The following is a 20,622-nucleotide window of genomic DNA, read 5'->3' as shown; positions in this document are numbered from 1 at the left end:
TGTGTGTATACAGACTATCGAAAGCTTGTGTGATGGATACAGCAGATCTTTGGGTACTGTTTAGCTTTGTATTTAAAAAAAAATAAATACATTATTTACATCTAAAATTTATATTCTTAAAACTTCAACCTACCAATGGTTATGCAGATTGGGAGGACGGTATCTTAACTCGATCGTATCTCCTTGTGCATTGACTTCTTTATCCCGAATTCATAGTTTATTTCACTAGGTCCCTTTAAAAACGATAGATAGAGGTTTCACTGTATTTATTATAATTTTATATGTGTTACACCAAATCAGTGAAATACTTTATTATCTCCAAAAAATGTCTAATTGAGAAATTTTTGCTACTAAATGATTTTAACTTGGAATTTTATTATAATGCCATTTAACGAGGCCAAGAAAAGAGAGATAGTTTTTTAAAGACTCACATGAAATTTTTATGTAATAAACAATTTTACAGATGTGATGTAACGTGATTAATTGATATAAAATGACTACAATTACTATTTGACCTGAATTAAGAATCAATAAAAATATTGTATTTTGAAGTGAAATAATAATTAAATTTAATTTTCCTCCTAATGATAAAAAAATAAAATAAACACGCATTGACTAGTAATTTACAATAGAAAAAATAATATTTTTAAAATATTCAAAATTCTCTCCATTTGGATAAATCTACAAAAGGAATTTGGTGACTATGACATTCAACTGGCTCATTCCTGAAAACAACAAAAGATTTATTTAAAAACATTTTCAAGAATTAATACAATTTTAATAAAGGTAAAAAATATTCTTTCTCAGTAGATTAAGAAATAAGTTAAATAGGAATACTGCAGAACTCATATATAAATCAATAATTATTCTTTATATAAATTACTGCTCCACAGTATTATTTTTAGCAAATGAAGTATGCGTATAAGAAGATATATAAAGCTATGAGAATAGTGTTTAGGAAAAAAATATATAAGAATATAGAAAAAATGTGAGAAGAACTCAATCGGTTGCCTATTAAAAAAAACTAATATTTAATATGCTTATTTTTAAAAATAATTTTTTAACCATAAAATGCCTTAATATTTATTAAGAATAAATAAATTAAATAAAAAAATCATTAACATGTCACTAGAAACAAGGATAAAATAAGACTGCCATTAAAAACACAATTTAAAAATTGTATTATGGATGAAGAATGAAAGTCTGAAATAATTTAAAAATAAATGTTATGTGTACTGTAAGATGTAAATATATATGACGCAAATTGAGTTTAAATAATAGTTTGTATTAAATTTAATATAATCTTAATGAACAAATAAAAAAACAAAAAAAAAAACTGTGAATTACTAAGATAATTGTGTATTTAGAATAGGCGATTAACTTACTCGTGAACATCAGGTCTCATGAAAGCATTAGGAGATTGGAAATGGAGTTCTATATGGTCGCTGTTATCACACACCAGTCTTGCCATACTTGTTTTCTTTATTTCTGATAGTTGGGCTGTGAAAAAATAGTTTCTTCTTACTCAAATGAAGAATAGTTAATTACCTACGACATTTCATGAAACATGACTGAATAAAACCTCTCCAGACAAATGAGACTTGTCTAACTCTCCAGACAAAGATGGGGAAGTAAAGGGTTGGAGAGATATGGACCGAAAGAGGAAGTCCTGGCAACATTAGCGAGTGGACCAAGATTCTAGGTGCTGAAGATTCTACACTCGCTTCTGATCGTTCAAGATATTTCTGTATGACTAACCTTCAATAAATTGAAAAGGCACCGGAATAAGATAAAACTCACTTTCATGTTTGAATGACGCCACACATTTTTTAGTAGTATAATAATTATATTTTCATTAATAGATTCGAAATACGTGTCACAATAGACGAACAGTGGTTATAAAAGTACCATGAAAGTGAAACATAAAATAATAATAATTTTATCTTAAGATTTTTTATTCATATGATACAAACTGGTTGGTAAATATATTTATATATTTTTTTACATACATATTACTAAAAATAAACCGATTCAAATAAAACCTGAATAAAATGTGCCATATTATTGAATAAAATATAAATATTGGATCACGTTTTTAAAATCCCAACAACTTTTTATTTTTCCCAATATCGGATGGTCAACATTAAACAGTATCTTTAAAAACATAGTTCATCTAAATTTACTTTTGATATGGCTTTTGTAACTGTCAGAATTCATTAGTTTTAATTAAGTCAAAAATATTTTATTTATTGTTATTTCCTTTGGCATTTACTTTGTGGTAAGACATGATGATATTATCAAAGAAAACACTGTATTTTATGACGACTAGTTTCAGAAGCTAAGCTTCCATCTTCAGGTCTAAATGTAATATTTACATTTAGACCTGAAGACGGAAGCTTAGCTTCCGAAACTAGTTGTCATAAAATAAACTCAAGTGGTAAAAAAAACAAGTGCTTTCTTTGAATAACAAGTCAAAAATATATATGTGCTAGTTTAAATCATCAAATATATTAATATAAAAACTTTTATAAAAAGGAATCCCATGGCCACTTCCGTTGTTAAACTGGTTTTGTAAGAGAAGAAATAATAATTTCAAGGTTTAATACACGCTTTATCAAAACTCCTTACTGAATACTTTTCAACTGAGCAAAATTCACCGGTTCGACCTTGATTAAAGGTTATAGGTCTTACAGTATTTTAAGGAAACTATTGGTGTTTGAAGGATTATGAACAAAGAGATAATGAAATATCATTGAAAACAACATAGGTTTCAAAAAACCTTTGAAGAATAATTTAAAAATAATTAGATATAGCATTAAGACTATAATAAGTCTACTTTATTGGGGTCATAATAAAAAAAATAGTACTTGGTAAAAAATTACAAGTTAAAACAAGTTTTAAAATAAAGTCAAGGATAAAAATTAATGATAATATTTTAAATTTTAATAATAATTTAGTAAATAATATATTATTTCAAAATTCCTCACTTTTGCTTTCCATCTCTCCTTTATTCTTCAACTCTACCCCCTGACTCACCCTCTCCCCCTAACTTATCCCCCCCGTATCTTCCGAATTATCCGTAGCTTCCGAAACTAGTCGTTAAAATAAATATAACTCAAGTGGTAAAAAACAAGTGTTGTCATTTACAATTTCATCATGTCTTACCACAAAGTGAATGCCAAAACAATAATAAAATGATATTTTTGTTCTGATACTTGAAATATTTTACATATCAAAATACATACCCATTGTAAAGTGACCGGGGTTGGTGAGAGGACCATGCTCGTAGAAGTATCGGTCGCCTTTTCTCAGCCTGGTGAACTGATCAGCTATGATGTCCCTGAACGTATAGCCTACCAAAGCATCCTCCACAGGGGCTTCTAACAAACCTCCAATCCACAGGTCGATGTGCTCAGGAGATGAGTATACTTTGCTGATGTGATGCCCAATCTATAAAAAAAAACTAACTGAGTTAATATAGTCATTTTTTGAAAAAAAAACAGTGATTAAATTGTTGAGTGTGATCGCTAAATGTCGCCTGAAATAATCAAAAAGTGATTTTAATATTTTGATATCTTAACCCTTCACTGCATGACTTTTTTTTGCATGACTGCATGACTGCATTGACAGTTCGTCTTCGAGAGACAAATGAAGTTATTATTTTGGCGTTCATAGGGCATCTTTTGGGTAAATTGTGACCTATATACTTGAGTTGTGAATGTATCTAATCAGTAACAACAAAGAATAGTTGCTTATATTTTTAAAGGACGTTTAGCACTAACTTTTAGATATGTAAAAAATTTTATACACCATGCAGTGAAGGGTTAACATGGATGAAAAGGAAGGGATATCAAACAGAAGGTGGAATATTTATTTAATATGAAAAAATTGAACACATTACAATTCTAAAAAAAATAATGAAATGAAATATATACATATGATTAAGAAGAAAAAAAACAATACAAAATATTATAAACAATAAATAATAAGTGTAAGTCCCTCTCCAAGCACAATGATAGGTCAAAAGCCCTGTAAATACCCAGATTTCCATATGCTTCTTCATCTATACTGAAATGTAAAATGTAAAAATTAAAAGTTTCTAGTATTGTTTGTTTACTTTACAAAGTTACTTTTATAGTTTAGAAGTATTAACTTCAAGGAGATATGAAGTTATTAAAAAAAAAAATACGTACAGAATCTCCAAAATCAGAAAAATCTTTGATTCTCGATAAACCCACAAGCTCTCGGTAGTCGTTATAGCTTCTCAGTCCATGGTCCCTTCCTCGCTGGATGTTCAATGATGCCAGATCGATCCCGTGGGGATTTCCACCACGAAACAAATATTGGGTCAACTGAAAAAAGTGCATTTAAATTTCAGGAGTTTCAGAAAAGAGAAGGTGTTTCACTTCAAAAATGATCACTCCAAATATGACAACTTTGCTTTAACCACTTTCTTATTATAAGTACACTTTAATCTACCGGTTTCGACGAGAACCTTGTCATCATCAGGGTTTATTAAATTCTAAAACATTAAAAACATTAAAATACTCTGATACTCTAAAAAAATAGTTTTTGGTAAGGGAATGTAATTAATTATGAGTATTTTAATGTTTTCGATGTTTTAGAATTTAATAAACCCTGATGATGACAAGGTTCTTGTCGAAACCAGTAGGTTAAAGTGTACTTATAATACTTATAAAAAAGTGGCTAAAACAAAGTTGTTTAATTTTATAAAGTTCATAAAATGTGCCACAAAGTATCTGCGAAAAACATTCAAGAAAAAAAAATTCTATTACTTTTAAAGATCAACAATCAATAAGTTTGATGGCATACCTGAACGCTTAAGGACGGATTTATTTCTTGCATCGGTTGCGCAGTCAATGTGTTTAGTAATCTGTCATAGAACTCTCGAATCCTCATTCTTGCTGGATGGAACATTAATTCAGGAATGGAAATCACTTCATCGATCTCCAGGCCTTTATACAACCTAGAAAAGATAAATACAATTCCAAAATTTTAACCCATACTGGTCCAATGTCGAATCTCATTCGACATCGATTTTTTCCTTATAAGCGTCTACTTATAAGCGTCTCCCGCTCTCTACCAACGGTATGTTGAAGACACTTTTAAGCGTTTCCCGCAAACAATGTGTTAATTGTAAAATATTTGTTACATTGTCGGAATAGACAACTGCTCAAGTAGAATGCACCATAACCTCATTTAAAAATATTTATATGCTTTTAACCCTCACTGGTCCAATGTCGAATCTCATTCGACATCGATTTTTTCCTTTTAGGTCCCATATTAGATGTTATTCGACATTTTTTTCATCATTAGTATTATTTATTAAAATTCCAAGGTTACTTTTTGTCACTCGTATCTATTACATCAGTATGTGGAGCAGAGGACAAAGGATTTTTTCCAGTTGGAGTGTAACTGTCTACCCATTTTTTTTTTAATTTTGGGGGACTGGAAAGGGTTAATATTAGTCTTCTTCCGTAGTCTCAATCTTGTGGTCTTATTGGTCTGCAGCAACAAATGACACGTGTTTCGCCATTACGGTATATTTCATGCGTAACCATATAATATTGGTATCGTTATCGAGTATCATTATTCTTTTTCTAGTGCTATATCAGGTATGCTTGACGTTGACGATTCATGAGAAATTATTTTGAGAAATAAAAAGACTTTGTTTTTTGATCCACTCACATTTTTATTAACCAACTAGTTTAGGCAACAACCTGTTGCCCTCTTCAGGGTTTAATGTATGAATTTATGAGTAATTAATTGTTTAATTTATGACTCATAAATTGACTCTTCAGGGTTTCCTGAAGAGGGCAACAAGTTGTTGCCGAAACTAGTTGGTTAATAAAAATTTGAGTAGATCAAAAAACAAAGTCTTTTTATTTCTCAAAATAATATATCAATATGATCCACAAAATTAATGCTTTATATATTCAAAATATCACTGAGAATTTTTCTTTGTCCTTTGTTGCTCGGAACAACTCAACCATTATTCTCATTCCCTCATCATTCTTCCCCATCAACTTATATTTCTCATCCAGGACATCTGATTTCTACCAACTCCTCGGCTTCCCTCAATTTTCCTTTTCACGATTAGTTAGAGGAAGATATATTTATCACCTCTCAACACGTGTCCTAGGTAGGAATATCGTTAGAACAATACAATAATTTTTTTGACTTACTTCAGTTTCCCGTCTACTGAAGAATGACCAAAACGGAAGGCTGCTGCACTGAATTCACTTGTTAGACTAGGATTGACTGTCATATCATAATCAACAGAGTACCCGTGACGAGGTCTTAAATCAAATTCTTCCATAGCTATATTACCTGCAAATACGGGCACTCATTAACTTTGATTTACGAAACTGTAATATGTTGACAAACGTAAATATGTAATAGAAATAAATGATAATATTCACAACATGTTGAGTGTGTCCAAATATTTGTTACACAAAATCTGGATTATCTCCAATTACAGGAGTTATTTTATTTGACATCTCATCAAAGATTAAGAAAAATAAGAGCTTCTGCTTAATAAAAAGCTTCTTTACATAGTATTATAAAAAATGAAATAATTAAAAAATAAATACCAATAACGAGAGGAAGATACTCATTGTATGTTATATGCTGAAACTCCGCAATCACGATCTTTCTCGCTTCCAAGAATACTAGCTGATCAGACCAATGTGGGTTCAAATCGCAAAGAATTTTAGCAACTCTATTATGTTCTCGAGAAAATATCAAATGAAGAGCTGCCAATGATATCATTTGGTTGGCGTGACCATCACCTTAAATGAAAAATATACATTTTATGTCACATATGTCACGTACCAAATAGTGCAGAGATCAAATAACAGACATTGAGAGATATTTAATTTTATATCTACCTGGTAAGATGATCTAACCATTTAAATCATATGGTCCACAAAATCTGTTATGTATAAATTTCTCACCGTTATTCCACTTAAATATTTAGAAGTTTTTATGAGAGCATATTGGTCCTTTCAAGAACATCATAATTCAAGAATCGTCAATTATCAGTTGTGCATGTTTTCGGAATGCTCAGAAAATGTACTATATTCCAGCAAAAGAGGCATACTTTTAACTAAATATTTACCCGCTACAGGGCGGAAAGTGTTGTTTTTGCATTTTAAAGAAAAGGTATTTTATTTTTATTTTTTAAGTACTAAATATTTTTCTAATGGAGGAAAAACATTAAGGTTTTACTTAAAAAGATTTGTTGCACAGTAAAAAATTCAATAAGTGGCTTGATATTTATTTTTAATACATTTTATTATATTTTTAAACGTTAAAAACGATCTACTGCAAAATCAAGACCTAAATTTCCAAATAATTCCAGACTGACCTATGTACCGAATTTCAGAGGTGTTACCGAGACATCTTCTTCACAGCCTGTCAAAAATAAGGTGCATCGCACTTACCAGATTTAAAGCATGCAGATCCTTGCTCCATTGTAATACAGTCATTGCTATCATCACTTAGTGGTAGCAAGTCTCTTCCGAAGTCTGTGAACATCTTAAGCTTCCCTTTAGACCACTCTCTCAGTGGACTCAGCGAGTCTTCGTGAGATCCATACAACTGGGACAGATCCAAGAAGTGGGTTGCACCATTCATCTATACATATAATATGAATACCTTATATTTTTGACATCTTAGGATAAGATGAAGAAAAAATATGGATAAAAAAACATTATCTTTATCATCCATTGTTCACTTTGTGTAATACCACTATTATTTAGAGTGTTTTATTACCATACCACAAAAATAATCAATGCTTTTAATATACAAAATATAAGAATATGGATGTCTGGGTATTGACAGGGCTTACACCTGTCATTAACACTTTTTCACCCCTTTTTTGCACCTCGCTCATAAATAAAAGGCCATCCTATAGGTAAGGGATTAATGCACATTTACTACTGTTTTCAAGTATACATTATGTGGTAGAGAAAAAAATCGGGTAGAGCAGCGTTCAGCCTCTCCACTCAACCACACTTTAGCTCCATAAATACTGGTAATAGTTGTTCTACAACTCCCGGCTCCGACGTTTATCTTCCTTTACTATAGATTTTAAGCTCCATAACTATATTTTGCAGGTAGTCTATGTACAACTTAATTTAGTAGTCTAGGTAACGACTCCGCTTTTAAGCATCTCCTGTGGGTTCAAGGAGTCAATGTTGTGAGCATCACACTCCAGTTGGAGAATCCATCTGTTTCGCTCAAACATAGTCATAGGCTGGTTAAGTAATAAATTTACACACGTGTAACATTCGCTATTCTACACATGATTCATAACCACACTACTGAAATTTTGAAAAGTCATATATACTCAAATATGATCAATCTCATGAAGTTTCATGATCGAGTCCACAAAGGTTTTCTACGATTGGATTTGAAAGCTTTAATTTAGCATAGATCATTGTTATTTGTACGCAAGATCTGAACCCGGATTATCTTACATACTGAGAAACGTCTGAAACTCTGACTAAAATTTTTATGCAGCCCATACTTTGACCAGTTATTCTTTCTTTTCTTCATATTCTTCTTGTTAAGGTGTCAAAAACGCAAATAACTCTAAAGGGGAAAACCCCAGATTTGTGAAAAGTATGAAACAGTAAAAAATGTTGAGGATATATTATATATTAATTTATTTTTACAGAAATCTATCACTAATGGCATTGAATATCAAATTTTTACCTGTTTGGCGAATCCAAGAGAACAGTCGTGATTAGGAGCAAGTTGTGTTCGGACGAAATTCATGCATTGCTGTTTATATTGCCCATAGAACTTGTCTTCGGAGTGAAGTTCGATAGGATAGCAGCCGAAGTGGAGCAGTTCCGCCGGGAGAGCCGATTTTCCATCCTCAGAGCAGCAAGATATTGCGCTTCCATTTTCTAAAGTAGTAAAATAAGTCGATACGTTTCTAATTATGTTATCCTGGTATCTTAATTATTATGGCGAAACAGGAAATATGTGTAAAAATCATTTTAATATTTTGTACGTTTAATATCATTATTTCATTAGTAATTACAACTTATATTCACTATCAAACGAATATATTAAAATAAATAAAAATTAATTTATTGACATATTAACAACTATTGAACTTAATAATATCCTCTAATCCTTTATTTAAATTAGTATCAGTCATATTTTTATCGCTTTTATTTAAATATTTGTAGATGTCCTTTATTTTTTTATTTTAAACATACGTTAAAATAACTTATCGTTTGGGAGTACTAGAAAGAAAATATTTGAATACAATTCATTATCCAATAAAAAAACAGTATAATTATACCGTAAAAAATAACAAATATTCAAAATAATGTTCATCTTTTTTTGGGTTCTTTGCAAAAAAAGTACTGAATGGAAAGTAATTTTTACTATCATTTTTTTTCCTTATTTATTCGAAAATTGTAAAGCTTTACATTAAGTAAAAGTATAAAATAAATAAATAGTTACATTGATAAAAATAAAGCCAATTACACAATTCTACCATTTTATCATATACCTCCCCGAACAAAATCAGGGAGGTTAATAATAAAATCGAAAAATAAATAATGATGAAACAAAGAATTGCCCAATACATATTTGATTTGTAGTAAACCTTTCCAACACACATTTTCAATGAAGGGCTTTAGAAATACTTTAGTTTTTTTAGTCACAATATTTTTTCGCTCTTAGGTGTGTTCCTCCACACTCGTGTGTACGAGTATATTGGCACAGTCCCTATTTTCAAAAAAGTTTGGTGGTTGAAAACAAGGATTCTGAAATTGAATAATTTTGTTTCTTATTATTTTACCGTATGTCAGTGTGACGCTGGAGGACACATCGTGAGCAATGAATTGTCCAAACTGCATGGTGAGGAGATTAGCACGAGGATGTGGTCGGTCCTTATCAATAATCAAGCTAGCTGATGCTGCTCGAGCCGGACACAAGGGAGAAGATGAACCGCGAGGAGACCAGATACCTGGAGGATTGAATCGACACTGAATAAATCGGAGTACCTTACATATCCAACCTCTGAGACTCGTACGAATTTTCACTTGTTTGTACATACAGCTGGGCCTCTATAATCCGAACTGGGCCTCTATAAATCTATAAGTCTCTGGAATTAGCTTCACATACGGTGTTTAAAAATGATGTGGAATGCATCGAAACACGTGTCACAGTAGATTTTAAGAAATAGTGGTATTTACTAAGTAAAACATTAATTAAAGATGGATAGATTTTACCACAAAGTGACTGCCGAATCAATTAATGAAATTATATATCTTTCCACTAAGTATTTTTTCAGATCATTTATTTTGGGTCCCCGTATGGGTTCTATTTTATATATGTCAGGCAGCTGGTTAATTCGGGTATAGGCAATATATTTTACCTCATCAGGTCATAAACCCTGTAAATACCCAGTCTTCCATATTTTTCTTCATCTACGAGTATGTTGAGATGTAAAAAAAAACATGAATCATAAAATAACTCCTAATTGGAGAAAACACAGATTTGTGAACAAGTATTTCGCACTCAAAATATTACGTTTATTTATTTATGCCTCGCATTACCACTTTACCAACCTTATCTTAATCTTATCTTACCATCTTCATAGTGTGGAGGAAGTAATCTCTCTATAGCGGTCCTGGCAGCTCCCCACGAAGTGTGGAGGACATTGTTACAGGTTCCATCCAAAGTGCGATATTTCTTCAGGATTTTTTTGGCACAATTTGGCCTGGGTTGACAAGGTGGATCTGGTAATCAGACGTTGGGATAGTTAATAATAAGGTTATCGTCGCTTAAAAATCCATAAAAACGACTATATCGACCTTTTACATTAATTGAAACTATATATGTATGTGCAGATTCTTACTATATTTGGTCAGGTATTTTGAGTTTAAGAATATTACCATACAAACAATATATAATATATGTACATGTATACACATATCGCTCACTCCTTTCAACAACGATATGTATAAACATTTTTTTTACAAAAGTAATATTTTTAATTTCCTTTAAGTAAAGTGAAAAACATCAATTTTTGTTTCATTTCTAAAAATTATTATTATTTTGTCCGCCTCCGTAGTGTTATCGGCTACATAAGGTTCCGGGTTCGATTCCAGGGGGGGGGGGGTCAAATAAATATGAATAAAGTTATTTTTCTCTTTAATGTTTATTAATATAACCCTGGACTGGTGCTTGAAGCGAAGGGCTGATCACCTTTCCTTCGTGTGTTAACGATCAAGACTATGTTTATATGATGCAGTGCCTTAAGCACCATCGGGTGTGGATGAGGATTTGAAGACGAAGAATATTATTTTCGTCTTATTTTCGATTAATATCGATTACAATACGTTGACAAATAATTCATATGGGTTTTCAACTGATTTTATTTAAAGTGCATTCCATATTGCTAATAAAAAATTATTACTTAAACAAAAGTGTTACCATATATTTATATATATATATGTATATATATATATATATATATATATATATATATATATATATATATATATATATATATATATATATATATATATATATAATATATATATATATATATATATATATATATATATATATATATATATATATATATATATATGTATATATATATATATATATATATATATATATATATATATATATATATATATATATACACCCCTGGACAAAAAAAAATACGAGTCCTCAAAAAAACTAAAATTGACACATAATGAATTATTCTTGATATTTAATTAGTTTTTTTTTGTATTGTTTAACATATGTGATGACTACTCGTTACTTCAAGGTTAAAATGAAAGATCTTACTCATGAATTGTACTTAGAAATTGCCATTATATACCAGGTATCAGATTATCCGAACCTTAGAGACCCATAACGGTTCATTTATGGTCGAGTGTTTGTGATGGAGTAATAAAAGACATGTAATTTTTTAATTCATATTTAAGAAGAAGGTTCTAATCGCTTTATTTTAAATTAAGGTATTTTACATTTAAACATATTTATAACATTTAAAAATATTTAATACTTAGTGAATTCACCTTTATTTTTTAACATGTAAAATTCTATTATTTAACGAAGCGTAAAGCGAATCTTAAATTTCTGATGTTATTTCTTCTTCCTAAACTTGAATCAAGTTTTTTTTTAATTCCTCAATGTTTTTTTATTTTTTTTTCCAACTTTTTTTTCATAATCGCCCATAAATTTTCTATCGGGTTCAAATCAGGACTATTCCCGGGCCACGTCAACGATTTTAAGCCAATTTTATCCTTGTATTCAATGATCTGTAAGAAAAACAATAAATTATTTATCAAGTGGTCTACAAAGTGCATTAAAAAATAAATATTTGTACTCACAGTGCGGGCTCTATGGCACGGCGCCAAATCGTCCTGAAAAATCGGGTCCGCGGTATACTGCGTAATGTCCTCGATTGTTGGAATAAGATGGTTTTTCAACACTTTTTTGTACTGGATGGCATTCATCGTACCCTGTATAAAATTTAGAGGTCCCAAACCGTACGCTGTCATGCACCCCCAAATCATGACGTAGGGTGAATGTTTAACGGTTCGAGTGACGCACGACGGATGGTATCTTTGCACCTCTGCGTGTATTTTAAGTGCCGTTAAAAATCGATCGCGCATAACAATTTTTTTTTAACTTTCCATGATTGTTGTGTTATGTTCCCTCAAACGCGGGTAAAACAAAATTGTTGAGACATTTTAAAATGTAAATATTGTAGAAAGGTGACACAAAGTGTCTTTAATTTATTGAACAAAAGAAAGAGGTATCGATAAAGGATTTCTTAGAAAAAGAGTTCAGTAAAGTCAAGGCGTGCGGTAGCAAGTAAACTCGTAAATTTTTTTGTCCTGCGGTGTATATATATATATATATATATATATATATATATATATATATATATATATATATATATATATAAATATATATGTATATATATATATATATATATATATATATATATATATATATATATATAACTATATATATATATATATATATATATATATATATATATATATATATATATATATATATATATATATATATATATATATATATATATATATATATATATATATATATATATATATATATATTGTATATTCACATATGTGTACTGTTTTTTTATATCGTGGAAGATTTCTGCGAAAATATTCGATTTATCGTAAAAAAATTACCATCTAACTTGACTCCTAGTATCCCTAATTCTATATCTTCATCGGGAATGGCATCTCGCTCTTTTAAGGACTGCATGGCAAATAGATTCATAAGGGCTGCTCGACCAATTAAAAATGCCTCTGGATGATTGATACTGCGCTGGGACTGAGAAAATAGAAAAATATCTATTCATTATTCTAAATCTTATACTAATTTTTAGCATAGTAGGTAAAAAAAGAGAAGAAAATATGAAAATTCATAGTTTTATTTGTGATCGTAAGAGGAAATCATTTTTCATAAATTTATAACTAGATTTTTGAGAACTTGTATTTTAAATTTTTTATATATTTTTTTAAATTTCAGTGAAAACGGTAAAAACCAAACTGATTAAAATGATTACTAATGCTTTTAAAGTACCTAACACTGTCAGCGGGGCATGTAAGTCAATTCTAACTATTGTTTACAATCCACCACCATGTTCTAATACCTAGCGTCACAGCGGTAGGAAAGTAAGCAACCCTATTAGGGGATTCCAACCCCATTAGGAAACCACCCGCACCGATAGGAGGAAGACGAGGAATACCAAACCTGAGCTGCGAAAGCGACCCTACCAAGCATTTTCTAATCCATACTCGTATAGCATTGTACTTTATGTAGATTCTCATATCAAAGTTGTGAGGTATTAAAAGATCCTTAAGGGGATGGTCAATGTTTTCTCTTCATGTGTTAATGATGCGACTCGTTTTTCTTACCTGGAAATGGCCAAATGCAGGAGTTCCTCTTGGAACGATCGTTTGCCGATGGGAATGAGACATTATTTGCTTTTCCTTCTCTAGTAACTTCATCATGCGCATGTTTGCTTTCACTTTGGCATCTTTTAAAGACATGCGAGTAAAATCAAATATCCGAGAGTGTCGAGATTTTAAATCATCAAACGCTAGAAGTAATTTTTTATTATTAAGAAAAATACATAAATGTATTATATCTAAATATATTGTCACAAAAACTGGTATAAAAATTAATCACACTACTATATAATGGTATTCAGAGCTTCATTGGCAGTTAAAAATAAAAATAAAAAAATCTATGTAAGTAACGGAAAAAGTAGATTTTAAATTAATATACCCCCGTATGTAGATTTTAGAAAAATAAATAAAACACTTTACACACGTGTAACATTCACCAATTCTACCCATTATTGACAACCACACTACTCAAATTCTTGGAAGTTCTAAAAATATATGAACCAATTTAGAAAGCTTGTTCTTGAGTCACTAGAACTTCACTAGAGACATCTATTGGTGAGATGTAAAGAAGCTTTTTACTAAGCAGAAACTCTTTTATTATCAGGCCTCCATATTCTTCTTCATCTTTGATGAGATGTCAAAAAACAATATGAAAATAACTCCTGTAATTGGAGATAATCCAGATTTTGTGAACAAGTATTTGGACATACTCAAAATGTTGTATACTTTATATTCACTTCAATTTCATTTACACTACTTTCATAAATACTTCTTTATTAGGGGGTTATCTTGACATTATAATTTGAGCCTCCATAAGCTTACTAGTGTGATTCTGCCCAGTGAGGCAACAGATCCCGTCTCTGCCATGGGCGAGGTGACACGAGGGTCCCTTGGTTCCCATCCTGACGTGGGCAGGACACCGTACTAGGGGAACACATATCGCCTTTCCTGGGCAACCGGAGCCCGCTTCACCATCCTTGCAGGTCCCGTTCACCTTCTTCAATTCACCTGGAACGTAATTTTAATGAAATATACGTATTATTTTTTGACATCTCATCAAAGATGAAGAAGAATATGGAAGTCTGGGCATTTACGGGTCTGAAAAAAAATTGGCAAAAATAATATGAAAATAACTCCTGTAATTGGAGATAATCCAGATTTTGTGAACAAGTATGTGGACACACTCAAAATATTGTAAATTTATATTTACTGATCATTAAATTCTATTTATAGTTTAAGTGCTGACATTTTTTCTTATATGCATGCTGAAATTGATGTTTTTATGTTGTTGTTACAAAATTTTTATTTTATATTAATAATAATAATAAAACCCTTATCCGCACCCCAATGGTGCATAGGGCACTGTGTCATATAAACGCAGTGTTATCTTGATCGTTTACACATGAAGGAAGGGTGATCAGCCCTCCGCTTCAAGTACCAGTCCATGGTAATATTGAATAAATATTACAGTGAAAAAATCACTTATATTTATTTTACCCCCCTTGGGAATCGAACCCGGGACCTCCAGAACGGTAGCCGAGCGTGCTGACCATTACACTACGGAGGCGGACTAAAATTATAAAATTTGAATTTTATATTAGGTGTGTAAAAAACAAAAAATAATTTTGTAATAAACAATTATATCGTAAGTCTACTGGCAAAAAACGTTAAAAATATGCAATTTTGTTAACCTAATGATGCGGTAGGTATTATAAAGGTTTCAACGTTCTATAAACTGGAAAAATACATTCAGTTGTCTAAAATATCATATTTATATAGTTTTACAAGAAAATTTAACTTTAAGTTAAATAGCGGGTATTTTATTCAGGCTAAAAGCTTTAAATAACAGGGATTATCCAAACAGGGATTTTAGGGTATCCACGATATTTTAAATATCAAAATCAAACACTGATTTAATGGTGTACTAAGTAAACATAAAAGTAAACATTTAAATTTTTGTGATAATTGTTTCGACTTTTTAGGGCATTATCAAACTATTGTGAAGATTAAATGGACTGAGGGTCATTTAATACGTATACAATTCTAGGCACTTAAGTAATAATTAATCAGGTATACCATGAACAATAACAATAATAGAAAAAAATAGTTAAGGGTAAGGTAAAGTATTGAATAGGTAATGGGGATGAAAATTAAGAGTTTAATATTAAAATTTATATTCTCTTTTCATAAAATTGATTTGAATCTCTGATACGCCTTTAATAGGTTCTGTGGGTTAATTATTTGAGACATATATCCCGGATTTTCTCCAACCAGTCTTAAAATATTATCGATACCCGTATGTATGATTTACTATTTTTTTGAAGAGACTGTTATTTCAAAATAAAGTAAAATTACCTATATCAGCTTTGTCGTCAATATTATGTTTTGAGACTTCATTGTGTTCCATGTGAGATTTTTCTCTTTTGTACCGAGTGTGACATTGTATAGTACAGCAATTAATTAATAATATTATTAAAATTTGATTTGCGAAGGAAGACATTACGGTAAATTTGAAGTAATTTGAGTTAAGATGACCTAAAACACGAAAAAACAAAACAAAATATATTATTTGGATTGATATTCAATAATCCTTTAGGGACAAAATATAGAGTTCACGCATTCGTGGAAGCCTGGGCGTAACAGACATTAATAGGAAGGTAGAGGAAAGACTATTGAGATGATATGGGCATAAAAGTCGCAGAGAACCCGAACATGTCGTAAACCAGGAGATAGATATGGATCTTCCTGGAAAGTTATCTAGAGGAAGACCAAAAAAATCATGGGTGCTGCAAAAGGATAACATGATTCGAAAGCATGGCCTAGGTGACGTTGTGCAGGACAGAATGATCTTCAACCTGAGGACGAGGAGAGCTGACCCCAGCAGTCCACAAAGACGATAAGTTGGGATGTAGCTAGGAAGAAGAAGAAGATTCAATAATTAAGGTAAGGATGAACTGAGTTCCTTAGAAGTTAAATATTTGGTGCATTGTTCAAAACTGTGAAGATATATCATTGCAACAATATTATTTTATTTTCATTGTTTTTTTTTTTAGTTCTGATAAAGAAATATGAAACAAATTTGTTGAACTCTCAAACTATTTACGCATTTCATACTGCATATACGAATATATAAATAAATATATAAAATAATAAAAAAAAATTATCGAGAGCGGATAAAATTCTATAAGTTAAAAAATTTTTTCTCAATCTTAAAAAAAAAAATTCAAAACGAAGTTTTTTCACGCCACTCAATTTAAAAAAATATTTTTAGGTCATATTTTATAATTATCATTTGAATAAATTCGTATAAGAATTCTTCGTTGAGATGCCTCATAATAATTGATTAACTAACATACGTATAATTTACAATAAAAATTTACAATATAATTTACATTTAACTCTTTAATTTATACATATAATTTACAGTAAAAATTTTCAACATGGGTGATGAAATTTATTGAAATAAGAATGTCTATTTTTTTATAGGGGTTACGATTTGTCTAGTGGATTTTAATCCCAATATACTTATTTCAAAAAAAATCTTGATAAACAACTACCCCATTTGTGAACAAAATTTTTGAAATACTCATAAAATGTTAAAAATAATTAAGATAAATCAATATATATCTTTTCATTAACTTTAAAAAACTACTAATAAAACACGTTATACTTACATAAATTGAGTTACTAATTTTCGCTTAGTTATTTTTTGCTTGTAACAAATTGTGAGACATAAATATATAGTTTTTCAAATATCGGTTAAGTAAAATATTTACTCACTTGTGATTTTTGGTTATAAAATACGATGACACATTATAAAATACATGAGTTAAAAGTAATAAAATTAATTTCAAAGTGTGTGTTCAAATATATAGATATTTGAAGGTTTGGTTTCGAATGTTGTTAACACGCGTTTTACGAAAGAAATAAAAAAATTACAACAATTATTATTTCTTCTTCTTCTTCTTTTTAATGGCTTTTCACCCATCTTGGGTGTTATAGCCAGTGTCGAGTTTTTAATTATTATTTAATTATATGAATATGTTGGTTAGTGTTGCAATAAAATATAAAAAAAAGTTCCATACACATTTGAGTGTAATCAAATATTTTAAAAGTGCCTACTTTATTATCAAATCAAATAAATACAAAATAAGTGTTTATCTATTTTATTAAAATATTTTATAAGAATATTGAAATGGTGATTAATATATAATTAGTATCGACGTAGGAGTGCGAAATAGAGTAAAACGCCATTTCGGGTACTTTTTTATTTTATTTTAATTTTTTAAAAAGAGTAATATTTCGGTTTTTATAATTTACACAAATCCTTTAATTTCATAATATTTCTGTGAGCTCAAATGACTTATTATCATAAATAGGTATCAAATTGCGGTAGACTGGGTTCGAACCCAGAAACTCTGACTCAAGAGTCCGCAAAACTAACCACGGGACCACAACTCGACATTTCGAATAGAAATGTTGGATTTAAATAAGCATAAATGGATTTTCAATACCTTGTCCGAAAAAGGTGCTTCCTGAATATGAAATTCAGGGATTGAAGACAAAAAATTGTGGTCGATAATTTTTACGGACGCTTTTTTGGAGTTAAATGCAGCATACGACTATCTGTGATTCGACTGACAACAAAACATACATTTATTGAGATTTTTATGAAAAAAATTATCTAAATTTGGATGGAGTATGTTATATGGATACTCAATTGTATTCCTAGCTTTAACATATTATTAAGAGACATTGATCATTTGCCAATAAAGTCAAAGAAGGCACGTATGCATTTCTAGGATTTAATTATTGTTGACAACGTCACTTGTGAATACTAAATAATAAAAAAAACGTGACAGCATAAATAGGTACTAATTGATATAAAAAGTGTTAAATTAATGAATAAAACTATTGTTATCAAGTACTTCAAATACTTGAAAGTGATCAGATAAGGAGTATGTATTCCTTATAGGAAATGAATGATTGTGGAAGAGGTGAAGAGTGTTTGAAGTGACATAGTGGTGTGGCTTTTTATTCTTCTACCCTATCTCTGCAAGGAAGCGGCGTGATAATTAGTTACAAAAAAAAATACGTTAGTTTGAAATTCTATGAACAAATAAGATACAGTATAAGAAAACTTTACTTTCTCATTCAATATTTTATTCAAAGGTTTTAAATTTTAATTACACATACATAAGACAAGTATTTCCGATTTAGTGAGCATGGTTACCAAATAAACGAAACTACGTTTACGCGATGGCAAAATAACACTTGTCATAAGGTCAACGTTGACAATTAATTTGAATGATCACTTCGATTTTAATAAACGTAGATTATAACTCTCATTTAAGGCGTTTAAAGGGGATAAATAATACAATTAAAATTTATGAAACACGAGAGAAAGTAATTTTTTATACTTAGTAATTACGTACCACCCTTGTGTGATTGAAGACGCGCATGAGGAAACCATGTCAATAATTCAAGGGCAGTGGCGTGGCGTTGACATTCATAACAACGAGCCAACAAATAGATCACAAGTCTTTATTGATTTTGAAAAAATACCGCGTGTGGCTATGTTCGATTCGAAATATTTCTTTAAAATCAGTAAACCATAGAAAATATAATACTCAATGTTACAACATACTACACATTAAAAAGTCACTTAATATGAAAAATTATAACAAATAATTTCATTACAATATTCTTCGAAAATTTTATAGTTGTGCTTGGTATTTTTTTATTTTGCGGGTAGAAAAAAGTTTTAATATCGTGTTGATAACAATGTGTCAGTTGTCACTGTTTTTGTGTATGTGAAATGTTGTAAAAGTGTAATTGAATATGAAATTTGCCTTTAAATGGCGATTAAATGACTGAAGACAATGTAAAGTATTCTGATTTATTTGCCTGAAATATTATCTTCTTTGAAATAAGTGTATAATTCAGGGAATTTTATTTAAAATGGGTAAGTATTGCATTTTTTATGTCAATTATGCAACATTCCTTATAATAGATATTTACAATCTAATTTAAAATACATCTTATCCAGTGACAATGAGTATAAAATCATATATCACTGAAATAAACTAAATTTTTGCTATTGTTTTGCTTAATAAAATTACCATATCAAAAAAACATGATGTTTGTAATTAAAATTGATTAGTTTTTTATTTTTAAAAAAATCAATTCATTTGAACGTTGATTTGATTTCCTTTAAATATGAAAATAGTGAATACAATTTAATTTGCATAGTTATTAATCAAAACAAAAAACATATTTATTACAATTAATATTAGAAATAGGTAACGTTAAAACACTTCACATTTTTAATTGGTCTTTTGAGATTTTAAATTTACGCACATAACAATTCATTTTAATTACCTAAATAGTATTAACGGTCTGATTTTGCCATTTTAATAGATAAAATTAATTTTATATTTAACTGTGAATATCACATTGAATCTATTCAATACAGTATCATAATAAACGTAGTTTAAGGCTAGAGTAAAAGAAAAAAATATAACATAATTATTTTATTTTAAATTTATTGGAATAATTACGTATATTACTAAAATTTACCAAATGATGAGGTTTAATCACAGGGGCTTACTCTGAGATGAGAATTTAAAAATATTTCATAAATGAGAATATAAAC

At 29.9% G+C, this 20,622-nt stretch overlaps 1 protein-coding gene across 1 annotated transcript; it reads right to left on the bottom strand.

Moving 5' to 3' along the window:
- Nucleotides 1-487: 487 nt before the first annotated feature.
- On the bottom strand, nucleotides 488-17,864 carry LOC148312623 (chorion peroxidase-like). Its single transcript, XM_088276080.1, has 16 exons — nucleotides 17,642-17,864; nucleotides 16,323-16,502; nucleotides 14,790-14,975; nucleotides 13,974-14,158; nucleotides 13,242-13,386; nucleotides 10,641-10,790; nucleotides 9,848-10,015; nucleotides 8,743-8,939; nucleotides 7,467-7,659; nucleotides 6,615-6,812; nucleotides 6,207-6,351; nucleotides 4,834-4,987; nucleotides 4,194-4,352; nucleotides 3,246-3,450; nucleotides 1,386-1,500; nucleotides 488-725 (listed from the first exon to the last, which is right to left on the bottom strand). The coding sequence occupies exons 2-16, from the start codon at nucleotides 16,465-16,467 to the stop codon at nucleotides 656-658; spliced, it is 2,415 nt and encodes an 804-aa protein (XP_088132206.1). The 5' UTR covers nucleotides 16,468-16,502; nucleotides 17,642-17,864; the 3' UTR covers nucleotides 488-655.
- Between the last annotated feature and the right edge of the window lie 2,758 nt (nucleotides 17,865-20,622).

Source organism: Brachycentrus maculatus, unplaced genomic scaffold (assembly GCF_059751285.1).
Source record: "Brachycentrus maculatus isolate JH-2025_06_01 unplaced genomic scaffold, ASM5975128v1 h1tg000037l, whole genome shotgun sequence".
NCBI classification, from domain to species: domain Eukaryota; kingdom Metazoa; phylum Arthropoda; class Insecta; order Trichoptera; family Brachycentridae; genus Brachycentrus; species Brachycentrus maculatus.
This window is presented reverse-complemented; position numbering and strand designations above follow the sequence as displayed.